A 13,056-nucleotide genomic window follows, 5' to 3' on the forward strand; every position below is an offset into this window, starting at 1 on the left:
ATGTACTTAAGAGAATGCTTCAGATTATGGAGATTTTGCTGGAAAGAAGAACAAATGCCAAAACATTTAAGAAGCAATTCAATCTCAAGCTACTTCCTTCCAGAGACTTTTTCTGATGATCCCTCTTCTAGTCCTTAGTATGACCTCATCTTAATTTTTGTTAATATATTTTGTACATATCCTGTATTTCCTTATCTATGAACTTATTATATCACCACTCAGTAGGATGTATATTCATCAAGGACAGGGACTATCGTATTCTGCATTTTTATCTCCATGGTTTAGTATACTATAGGTACTAAATTAATGATGAACACTTTATTATAAGTGTATTTACTATGGAGAGAAGAACAGGAGGAATAACAAAGTAGGAAGTGAAAGATAAAATGAGGGAAAAATAGGTTTGAGTTTCTGGGTATATTGATTTATTAATCAACACATACTAACTACTATAAATTGGTCCCAAGCCTCTTAGCTTTGAAACTGGAACCTGAATACAGGGATAGACATTTTTATATATTAAAAACCCTAACTCAAATAAGACCAATTAATTAAAAGAAAATGATCAACTAGGACACAAAATTAGGTAATCTGAGTTCTAGTTGTGGGAAAGATTTAGTACCTTCTATGTTGGGAGGAGAGCTAAAAGATGTATTTCCCTGAAATCAGAAAAAGTAGTGTTCCATTCCCCCAACATTATCTGTCTTTAATCAAAAGAATATCAAAATGAAACTGATCAGCACAGTTTTCAGATAAGGTATATGGATTGTTGAAATGCATAATTGTGAAAAAACTCTTTGGGCTCAAAAGACCCAGTGGTTTTTAGTCAGCACAGCCAAAGTCTTTAGGTAAGGGCCTCTAAGCAGCTAGCTGGTAGAGGTAGTCCAGCTTCTCAGCCACATAGGGCTAGATTTAAACAATGCAATAAAGTTTTCTCCAACAATCCCAACTGAATAAAGCTTTCTTATAAGACAGAAATTGGACTAGATCCGTAATTGAACAAAAAGAGAACAGAGGTAACTTCAGAATTGAGTCAAAAGGTAGTCAGTGTCGTTCACTTAATTCCCATTACCATTTACTATTGTGACTCCTTCAATAGTCAGACTACATTAGATAATTCCAAACTACATTTTTGTTAATACATAGTTTTAAAAGGATGTTGAACAATAACAAGGATCAGAAGTAGAATTTATTAGGGGAAAAAAAGTAAAGCTTGTATTCATTGGTTTCAGACAAGATCAAACTTAAATGATTCCATCAAGAGAGAACTCTACATTACATGTCGGCTATATTAATATGCTTATCTATATATATATAAAGGCATATGAAAAAGAAGAAAAAGGAGGAGATGGAGGAGGAGGAAAAGAAGAAACTGCAATTATGTATTATTTGTATAACTGTTTAACACATACTTTTGTACTTTCTTAAGCCCAGTGGGGGTGATATGTTTAATTAACAATAATAATAATAATAATAATAATGATAGAGGGAGCTAGGTGGCACAGTGAATGGAACACCAGCCCTAAAATCAGGAGGACCTGAATTCAAACCTGATCTCAGACACTTAATACCTCCTAGCTGTGTGACCTTGGGCAAGTCACTTAACCTCAATTTACTCAGCAAAAATAATAATGTTGACAAATTTTAAAATTTTCCATTAGAAAAGTTAGATTGGTAAAGTAACTAAAACCTGTATCATCTGAAGATTGAATTAAAAATTAAAACTGAATTAAATTAATTGAATTAGCTAATCTAATTTCTGTTTGGCCCTAGTGGACAAAGCTAGGACCAAGTGGAAGTTAATAGATAGGAAGGTCATATATGATTTGAAAGAACTGTCTAATAATAATAGAAAAAAGTCTAAAATGGAATAAATTGCTATGTGGGACAATGATTTCCCTATCACTGGATATATTTAAGAATAGGTCACGTGACTTACTGTCAGATAGTATATAATAAAAGGAATTCTGTCCTTGAACAGAGGTTAGTCAGAGATGATTTCAAAGCCTTCTTTCAAATCTAGGACTCTCTATAGTTCAAAGTTACCTCAATGGTCAAATTATGACTTCACTGACACGACTATGGAATAGTTTCCAGATACCTCAGTTCTTCCCACCCCCACCCAAAAATAAAAAATATCTAGGAATGCTTCTTTGTACATAACTTAAAATAACCTGTTTAAAAGCCCTTTGAGTTTCTTAAAGTGTTTACTTAAAATTATAGCTATTTCAGCTTGTGCTCATAAGTAAATGAAAGTTTTGTCTGAAGAATACAAAAGAGGCATAGGGTTACAGGCTCTAGAGCTGTAAGAAATCTTAGTGATTGTCTAACCCAATCTTCTCATTTTACAAAATGAAGATATCAGAATACTGGAAAGTTAAATCTTTGTTTTCTGACTCCAAACTCAAAGCTTTTACATGACAGTTGTCTTCAACTATCTGGAGGGTTATCAAGTGGGAAAAGAATTACATTTGGTCTGTTCCAAATCACGCAGGTTGCCTCGCACCCACTGAGGTTGGTACTCTTTGCTGTGTTGCTCACTGCCTTCTTCAATAATCTCCAGTCTATTTTAATCTCACATTCTGCTCCTCCCTGCCATTCTCTCCCATCAACATTACATTTATTTGTTATTTTTCCCTTTTAGAATGTAAGCTCTTTGATAGAAAATATAATATTTTTTTTTTGTGCCCGTAGTGCTTGACACATAGGCACTTAAGTAATGTCTTAATTAAGCTAATCTAAACTTTGGCCTCAGTGAGCAGGGCTAGAACCAAGTGTAAGTTAATAAATGGGAAGACCTTATACGACGTAAGAGAAGGCCTATTGAATAATAAAAAAAAAAAATCTATAAAAGAAATACATTGCTATGAGACAGTGACTTCCCTATCACTAAATATATTTAAGAATAGATCAGGTGATGATCTGTAAGGTAGTAGATAATGAAAAGAATTCCTTCATTGGACAAGAGGTTAGTCTGAGATTATATCTAAGTCTTCTTTCATTTAAAGGATTGGTTCAAAGTTAGCTCAATGACCCAATTGTGATTTTACTAATACTATTATGTAATCTCTTCCAGATGTCTTATACTGTCTTAAAGCCCTTAGAATTTCTTGGGATTTTTAACTTAAAATTATAGATATTTAAGACTTCATGGTTTATGATGATGATAAATAGAAATGTACTTACTTATAGATAAACATATTTTTCTATTTAACATTTTTATTAATTGATGACTTTTAAGATAGAGATGGTACATTTATCAAATATATATAGAAAATGCGGTTTTCAAGAAGGGTTTTTGGCTACATGACAACACTCAAAGATCTTGACTGGCTGAAATAATGGTTCAAATTGTTCTACATTTTTTGCCTATTAAATTTTCTTTGCTGAGTCAAAAAAAAATGCAGTTTAACAGCTCTTTTGGACACATAAATTAGATGATTTTTCTTTTCTTTTGCTGAGTGCTTAACACTGGGGTTAAGTGACTTACCCAGGGTCACACAGTTAGGATTAAGTATCTGAGGACAGATTTGAACTTAAGTCCTCCTGAACCAATGAATCTTGATGTCATATTGAGGCAAAATCTACTTTCTTATAACTTCTATCTTAGTTCTTCCTTCCTGAGTCCTCACTATCCTTTTTTTTTTTTCTGGGTCAGTTTCTTTACTTGACCTTCATATGGCATTGTCTTCAATTTGCTTAACTTTCTGATCATTCTTGCTCTGTATATGTATGCTATATCACTTATTAATGTTCTTCCCCAAGTTTTTATCCCGAACTTAAAAAACTCAAAAGTATACTGTGTAGGGTAGAAAATATGCAGAAAATCACTTCCTTCACTCTCGAAAACATACATCTATTAATTCAGCAAGCATTAATTAAAGCTCTACTATCTACAAGGCACTGTGCTGACATAGCCTAAAATCAAATTTAGCTTTTTTGGGCTTGTACAATATACTGTTAAAGCATAATGAACTTGCAGTCTACTAGAAAACTCTGGTCTTTTTTATATAAACTCTTTTCGAGTCACATCTCCCCCCCCCCCCCTTTTTTTTTTTGGTGAGGTTAATTTTTTAAAACTCAAGTATTGAATTCCATTGTTATGCCAATTAAATTTCAAGTTAATTTCAACCTTTTGAACTCTCTTTTTGGCTCTCTTTTCTATCACCTACTGTATTAACTATAATTCCCTGCTTCTTTTGACCTACAAATTTGATAAAAAAAAACACTCTCATGCAAACAGTGGATAAAAATGTTGAACACAACAGAATTGGAGACAGAAGAAAATGTGGAAAACTACATTAATGATATCCCTCCAAATCGAAAACAATCCACTAATGAATATTTTTAGGGTCTGATTATTCAATTAATAAATTAATAAAGGTGGTTTTTAAAGAAGTTTAATCTGGTGGAAGTGGGCAGAATGAACTTGGGGAACAGAAAGATTAGCTAGAGAAATTATAATTATCTAGTTGATGAGGTCCTAGATCAAGGTTGTGGCATCAAAAAAAGGGATGGATGGAAAAGATTAAACAACAACAGCAAAGAGCTTTGTGACTGACTTGCTGTTTGAGGATCAAATTAGGAAGGAAGAATCAACATAGACTCAAAAGTTAAGAGTAGGAAAAAATGTTAATGCTATTGACAAGACCAGGGAAACTGATTTAAAAGAGAGTGCAATTAATGTTAAAATACTGTATGAGAGGAAAAAAAAATCTGTTTTTTTCAATTTTTCTCATTTCAATATTTTAAGGATCTCTAATTCTGTCAAATGGTTATTCATTCCACCAAATCCCTTTGAGACTTAGTAAATTTGTTACGATCCATGCTCATTTCTTAAAACTATTCTATAAATAACTAGCATTCACTTAGTTGTTTATGAGTTTGCCAAAATGCTCTATATACTCTAGCTCACTTAATCCTCAGGACCTTATGAGGTAGGTGCTATTATTAACCCTATTTTATAGATAAACTAAGAGGAGAAATGTTAAGTTACTTTTCTAAGATTGAACAGTTGTAAGTAACTGAAGAAGAGTCTGAACTCCTTTGGACTCAGATTGTCTTCCTTCCTGATTTCAGTTCTAATGCTCTGCCCATAACTAAACCTCTCAGTGTCTTAAAATATTAACAGTCTATCTCTTTGGTACTTATTTACACACACACACACACACACACACACGTGTGTGTGTGTGTACTTTTCAACAGATTCAGTAACTCACTTTCTCCATAAAGCCAGGGGCTTTTCAAGTTCTTTCTCAGCAGATCCCAGTGAAGCAACAAATGCAAATGGCCATGCCAGTAACATCATAAATGCAGCAAACAAAAGTCGGATTGGAAATAGAGTCAAAGACATGAAGGCAATCTGGAAAGACAAAAAAAAATTAGTTATTATTAATGATTATTATCATGATATTATAATGAGTAGCATTTCTATTTATAGCTGTTTCTCTGTTTACATAAACAAGACAAAGCAGAGGTGGAAAACATTTGTCCTATTAAATATATTCTTTCCAGATCAAGAAAGCCACCTTTTAGTCTAAAGACATAAAATACAGAGCACATATCTTAATTAAGAAGCATGCTTCATTTGAAACATGTCTTCTGAACATTTATTTTCCCACCCCACCTCCTTGGTTTTCAACTAAAAATATCTTTGACACACACAATTTTAGAAACAAGATATTGGTGTTTTTTCTCCCACTAATTTAATTTATACTCTTTGCCCGGATCGCTGACTCACAATAACTAGCACTATAACTGGCAGACTTGACACAAAAACTGCTTTCACATGATCTGACCTAGCAAAGTAGTTTTACACATTAAAGCTGCAGCACTGTCTCAGAAAATAAGTCCCTAACTTTTTCCAAAAAAGTCATTTAGGGGAAATAAATGAGCAAAGACCATAATAAGTAGTTATTTGAGGAATCATAAAAAATATATATACTGTGGAATTTTGAAGGTTAGAAAACCAGAACAGAAAATTGGGACTCTACTCCTAGAACTACTTACAGTATAATTCATTCTTGCCATAATGCCCTGAGTAAAACAGGTTGAAAAATGAAAAGCTCTGGGAAATCAGAGAGGAGAACTGGAAGGGAAAGCCTTAGTAGAAACAAAGATAACCCTTTATGAAAAATAAAGACACATGAAAAATGAAAAATCAAAGCATAATCTTCAGCTCTAAATAGAAAAGAGGAAGCTATGGGTCAGCTAAACCTGACCAGAAAGAGGAACTGAACAAGGTGAAAAGGAAAATTCCATCTAAACAAGGATATGAAAAGATGGAAGCTAAATCTAAGGTAGAGAGACAGGACTGGATTAAGGAACTGGGGAGCATTTTAATGTAAGAAAAACATTTAAAAGAAAAGAAGAGATTATAGTTTTTGAATTACTATGGTTTCTTAAAAACTGAAAGTTATTGTTTCCTTTACGTTAAAAATAAAACAAAAAAAAAAACAAACTACATCACCAAAGTTTATAAAGAGAGTTTAGGTAATCTTGGCCTGAGTCTCTGCTCAGTTATTGAAAGAAATCAATGATAATATACATAAAGATCTTTGCAATTTTAAAGTGTTATGTAAACAACTATCACTATGAACAAATCATCTTAAAAGTAGTACTGAGTAGAAGGAGAAATCTTTTAAAATTTAACAATATAATATTTATAATTTCAGATATGTAAAGAGACTGTCACTACCAAGATGTCCCTAATATCTTCAATGGTTTAAAACTGAATAAAGCAAACAGGATATTCATGAAGATGAAAAATGAAGAACTACAGTGGAAAAGATTTAGTCATATAACCTAGATTCAAAATTCCCTAACACTGTGAACTACATAACATTGAGCAAATCATAAACTTTCTGAGCCTAAGTTTCATGATCTGTAAGCTGTAAGATGTCACTGGCATCTATTTCTGGAATAAGAATGAAAAAGTATTTTCTATATATACTGAAGGTGAAATAGAAAGTAAATGCTATATAAAAGAAATGGAAAATGAATTAAAAACAAATGAATCTGAAAACTATAATAAAGTAAAAGTGTCAGCAGAAATTGTTATATTTGAAAATTACTCTTGGGATATCTAAGTAGTGTTAAATAAAAAAGTCCACCATATCTCTGGCTGATCCAAATGAAAAGATTAAATATTATATAAATCACATACTCATTTCCCTTCTGTCCTCCATTCTCTTCAGAGTTATCATAGTTTGTCCTTCATTCTTGTAAAGGACCAAAACAATGAAGAAGCTATGAAAAGTCATCAGCCTCACTCTTTTCATCCAGAGCCATGTGGGTCCAGTGACAAGCAATGGATCAAGACCACTGGAGATGACCCTGGAAGCAATGGGAAATCTTGTTATTTTTAGGCTGAAGTTCTTTCCCAGATTTTAGCCAGATGAAGGTAATGCCCATTCAATGATTAAGGCTAGAAAAGAACCGAGACAAAGAATAGTTTTTTTTTATCTAGTCAAAAAAAAAAAAAAAAAAAAAAAACACCACCACCAACAATCTGGGATGAAAGACGTCCAGGGTTTCTGACCAAAAAAGAAAGTTTACACTCACTCTAAGCCATTAGAGTCCAAACGGTGAGACAAATAATGAAATAATTAGGTATATAGGATCTTCTATATACAGAGAGAGAATAGATATAAGGCAACAAGTTCTTGTACTAAGATAATTTTTCTCTTTCATTGCTTTTTAAAAAATCTCTTTGTGAATCTTTTCCAAAGATACAGAATTTAAAATTATACTAACTTGTTTGTAAAAGTTAAAATTGCTACAGATTGTTAGTAATCAACTATCAATAAAAACATAAATTTAGCTATTTCCCAATGGAACCTATTCTGTTTCTCTATTCACAGTGTCCAGAACCTAAGAAAATGGAATAGGACTTACTCTGACAAGCTATTTGGCAAACTCTAAACTGGGCTGGCTTTATTGTGGGGAATGAGCTATATAAATCCATGATGCTGATCCCTTAAGCTCCCAGCTCCAAATATCTAAAAAAAAGGCAACAGATGAACCAGATGGAGATAAAGAATAGTTTGGGAATTACTATGTTAAATATTTGGTCTAACCTATTCCAGTATTATTTGATAATAATTTATTTTGATAATTTATATTTATTAATTTTATATTGATTTATATTGATTTATATTGATAAGTGTAATTTATCCAGAGGAGCAGAGGGTTAAAAATGGATAGAGATCTTGCCTCTGAGTAAAAAAGTCCTAGTCCCACCTTTGGCACATATTGGGACTTTAGCCAAGTCACTCAGTCTCTCAATGGTCCAGGCAATTCTTCAAGACTATAAATGGCAGAGAAGGTGATGATCTGCATCACTAGAAGAGATTTGCTCACCTGGAGTTCCCAGTACCAGTAAAATGTCAGAGCCAGATGAAAAAAAAAAAACAACAATAATTGTAATATTCTAGGCAACAAATGTTAAATGGCTCCTGTCCTCTCTAACTGGGGAATAGGAAAAAATTTGCTTTATTTTGTTAGCCTGTTTTAATTTGTATGGTCTCTATATAGTTGTTTGGTGTTTTATTTATTTATTTTTTAGCTGTGGCTATTTAAAAACCAAATGATAAAATGTAAAATCCAATTACTCAGATATAGGAACAAAATTTGCTTATTAAGTGATGGCCTCTTTGGGCTTCATTTTATTTATCTGTAAAATAAAAGTGCTAGATAAGGTGACTTCTATTTCCTTCTTCCCCTAAATTCCTTTACAGTTATGAAAATTGCTACTCTTTTCTTCATTTCTAATCTCATCCTGTTACTACCTACAGTCATGAGCTTTCTGGTATTGGAACTTGCCACATAAGTCACAGCACTGCAGTCAAAGGTATACACTAATATGTATGTTCCTATTTGCCCATGTACTGCCCTGGAAATTTTAACTCTCATTTCTTGATTAATGAATGCCTGACCTAACCCTCTTTTTCAGGGAAGCCCTAGTCATGCTTTCTTCTTACTCCTAAATGGTCTCAACAATTGCTTTCCAGCTATTTGTAGAACTGTGCCTCTCAGACAAGCCCCTCTGCTCCCCAATTTCTCGTTCTAAAACCATGATCAAATCCATTTAGTCATAGCACCTGGAAAGGGCTATGCCAATTTACTCCACTATGGCTCCATTCACTCTTCCCATTACTTTCTGGCTGGAAATGACCTTTCCCAGGTACTGCTCCCATAAATATGTATATTGGCTCCTCCATTAGAACACAAGCACCTTGAAGGCAGGCATTGTTTCAGCTTTTATAGTTTTCTCCCCAAGACTGTGAACAATGCTTGCTCAGCACATAGTATGCACTTAAGAAATTCTCTTTAGACCTTAAATGTGTGTAAACTAATTTACCTGAAAGGAACCAAATTGTGTGATTGTGTGATTTTGTGAAAGCAAATTGTGATGGAGCCTTTCAAGTTCTTTTCCTGAATAGCAATTAAAATTTTTTTTTAATTTATGTTAAACTTAAGTACAAAAGAGAAGGGAAAAAAAAAAACTACTATGTACATAGAAGGAGGAATGATATAAAGCAATACATTTCCATTTCAAGAAAACCAATATAATAAATACTACATATTGTTTTCAAAACAGCCCAGGTTTGCTTTATACATTTTCTTTTGTTCTCTGCTTTGTTTTCTCCCCTTTCCTGCAGACAGGCATAATTAAACATAAAAGATAGAAATATAGATGACTAGATATATAAATATGCACACATACACATATATATATACATATATACACTCATGCCCATATATAAGACTGTACTATCCTCATGTCCAACTGTCATGTTTTTCTGATAACTTTCTTCAATCCAAATCTCCCATTTTTAAAAAATCAATCTGTTCATCATTTCCTTTATCACAGCAATATTTCAATTCAATCACATTCTATCTGAGTGATTGTCTATGAAAGTCCCCTCCTCCCATTTTCTGCATTCCTTCTATTTTTGGTGGCATAGTTTTATTTACACAAGAAAATTTTAATTTAAAATAATAAAAATTATTCATCTTGCACTTTAACAATGCTCTTATCTTATAACATACTATTAAATCTGCTTATTTTACATCTTTTCCCTCTGGTTTCTTTGAAGTTGCTGACTTTTTGTTTTTCTAAAAGAACTTTAATATTTTTACTGAGTTGTAAGATAATTTTTTTTAAAGCCATTTAATTGGGGCTGGCATTATATAAAAAAGGTTAGGTAAAATTCTTATTTTAAAAAAATTATTTTGTCATTACCTGCCTATGGCTAATTATTACTCAACAAGATTATGTTATGATCAACTGTGATGAATGGGGCTCTTTTAAACAATGAGATAATTCAAAGCAATTTCAATAGACTTGTGATGGGAAGAGCCATTCAGAATCCAGAGAAAGGACTATGGAGACGGGTTAAAATTTGAAAGGCAAGTTTTGCAAAGGTGAATGTTGAAAGCTATCTTTGCATGTATTTGGAAAAACAAAAAACTAAAAAAAATATATTGCTTCAATTATTTAGATCAAACTTTATTTGTATAAGAAGCATTTTATACTTATATTTGTATTAGTTCTTATGTCTATTTTAGCAGGTATACTTTCAGGTATTTTATGCTGTCTAGTTATTTTAAATGGTCTAAAAATATTAAATAATATTGCCAACATATAGTGTAGTTTTCCTATTTTTCTTTTTTGATTAACTCTATTTTAGCTTTAACTGTATCCAAAATCATGATTACTACCATTGCTTTTTTTTTTAATATAATAAACTGTTTCATAAATCATACACACCTCAAATGATAAGTAACATTTTAAATTTTAATATGCTGGTTTTATGGGTAATTTCATCCCATTTACATTCTAAGCTATAATTACTTGGTTTTTTTTTTTTTTTCCTTCTTCCCATTTTCCCTCACAATTCTTCTCACCCTATTCTTATCCCTCCTCCCTCTTTTGCTTTACTTCAACAACTTACCTTGCCCTCTTATTCATTAATTACCCATTGCTCCAAGAATTTCTTTCTTACTGTCTCCTCCCCATATCCTATCCCTTTGCCCTCTTATTTCTTTCTGAATTTAGAAGACTTTTATACCTTCTAGAAATGTTTTTCCCTCTTTAACCAATTTTCCATGACGTAAGGTTTCAATGTTACCTGTCTCTCCCTACTAACTTCTTCCATATCATTCTTTCCTTTTTTTGCCTCAATTGTATGAGATAATAGCTACTTTTTATATCTTCCTACAGTCTTATTTTTTTTTAGACTCACCCCATCATACTCAGCTCAGTCCAAGGCTTTCTTTCAAATTACACAAAGAAAAATGAGTTATAAAAGAACTGATACTTTCATATATAAAAAAATAAATGATTTGACTTTATTAGAAGTCCCTTATAATTAATTACTCCTTAATATTTATATTTCTCTTGTATGGTACATGTCAAATTTCGCTTTAAGTTCTGTTTTTGTGGCAAATATCTGAAAGTCTTTCAATTAGTTAAATGTTCTATTGGATGGCAACTTTTTGAGGGCTATTTTGTTTTATTCAGATTTCTCAAGTTCATGCCCACTTTACTGCTTGCTGGTCCCTCTCCTGCAGATTGTGCTTGCCCTACTGGATGCCTGTGCTATTCACCGAAGGCTTTTGGCAGCTGTAGAATTTAGCCTAACCAGAAACTCATGCCTTGAGGCAGATACCCAGTGAATTAAAAACACATGAGAGTACAATAAGTTACATTAACTGCATTTATAATAAATAACATTTCAAAGGCAGTTAGAGAGAGGGGGGAAATGCAGAAGCTAGACTCTAGAGGGGACATAGAAATAGTTTACAGTAAGTTAATTTAAGAACTGCTAAAATTTGCATGCAAAAACTGAGCAACAAAGATGTCACAGAGGAAGTTATGCCCCAAAGCTTTTTGTGGGGTACAGATTGAAACAAAATAGGCCATAAACCTTAAAAAGAGCCTGTGGCAGCCAAATGAGAGCGATAAATAAACTATTAGGAAACCAAGAGTTGATAAGTTAAATTACAAAGTTCCCAAATAGATCCTTAGAAATTTTTCTTATTTATGTTTTAACTGTAGTTCTTCAGGATTTATACACAAAACATGAGTTAATTTATGCAATTACTTCATCACTCTGGGCTTCAGTTTTCTCGTTTGAAGTAATTGGAATAGATGACCATTTAGGTCTCTTTCAGTTTTTAACATTTTAACATTTAACATTTTAAACATTTTAACATTCAGTTGTAACATTTTAACAGTAATTTAACATTTTTAACATTGCTTTAAAGAATGGTATTATTTTTTATCAAAACTATATAAGTACACATCAGGCCAGGTTTTCTCACCTTTCTGTCCAGGCTAGAATTATTTCTTTAATTTTACATGAAGACTTAGAAAGCATCAGGAAGATTTAATGTGAAGAGAGTTGACAAGATCTGCCTGGTTATGTGTCTGTGGTATGTCTGATACCCTAGGAAACTTCAGATTAGACATAGTTCCAGGGAGCTCCTTACTGGGAGCTTCCTATATTGATGAAATCACATCCAAGGCTAAACATACACAAATACACAAACATATACACTCACACTCACCCTTATGCATACACATTATGTCCCTTAAGAGAATGCTATTACTTTGAGGACATGGGCCATTTCCTTTTTGTCCTGGTATTCCCAGTGCCTAGCAAAGTGCCTGTCATATAGAAGACACTATAATGCTTGTGATTGACCTGAAATCATTATGTAATATAGAGTGGAAACATAATCAAATAGCAATTAATGATAATGGTATCAGGAATGGAGCACAAGAAAATTCAAGAGATATTTAAGAGGAAAAACTGGCAACTGAAAGGAGATATGAAGAAAAAGAGAAATAATTTAAAGGTGACTCCCAAGGGTTCAATTATAATTGACCAGAAAATCATGGTTCCATTAAAAGTTGTGAAAATTAGGAGATGGCTAGTGTTGACTGAGGGAATTAAGTTCTGTCACAGACAAGTTGAAATTGAGATTACAGTCATATACAAACCAAAAAAAGATGGCATCTACAACTCACATAAAAGACTAAAAGGA

At 32.6% G+C, this 13,056-nt stretch overlaps 1 protein-coding gene across 1 annotated transcript in view; it reads right to left on the reverse strand.

The window, feature by feature from the left end:
* LPCAT1 (lysophosphatidylcholine acyltransferase 1) overlaps positions 1–13,056 on the reverse strand; it is a 155,101-nt gene that overhangs the window by 86,884 nt on the left and 55,161 nt on the right. Inside the window, exon 2 of the mRNA XM_051969810.1 lies at positions 5,220–5,362. Coding sequence (XP_051825770.1) covers positions 5,220–5,362 — 143 coding nt within the window. The remainder of the gene's footprint in view (positions 1–5,219; positions 5,363–13,056) is intronic.

This window comes from Antechinus flavipes, chromosome 1 (genome assembly GCF_016432865.1).
Source record: "Antechinus flavipes isolate AdamAnt ecotype Samford, QLD, Australia chromosome 1, AdamAnt_v2, whole genome shotgun sequence".
Lineage (NCBI taxonomy): Eukaryota > Metazoa > Chordata > Mammalia > Dasyuromorphia > Dasyuridae > Antechinus > Antechinus flavipes.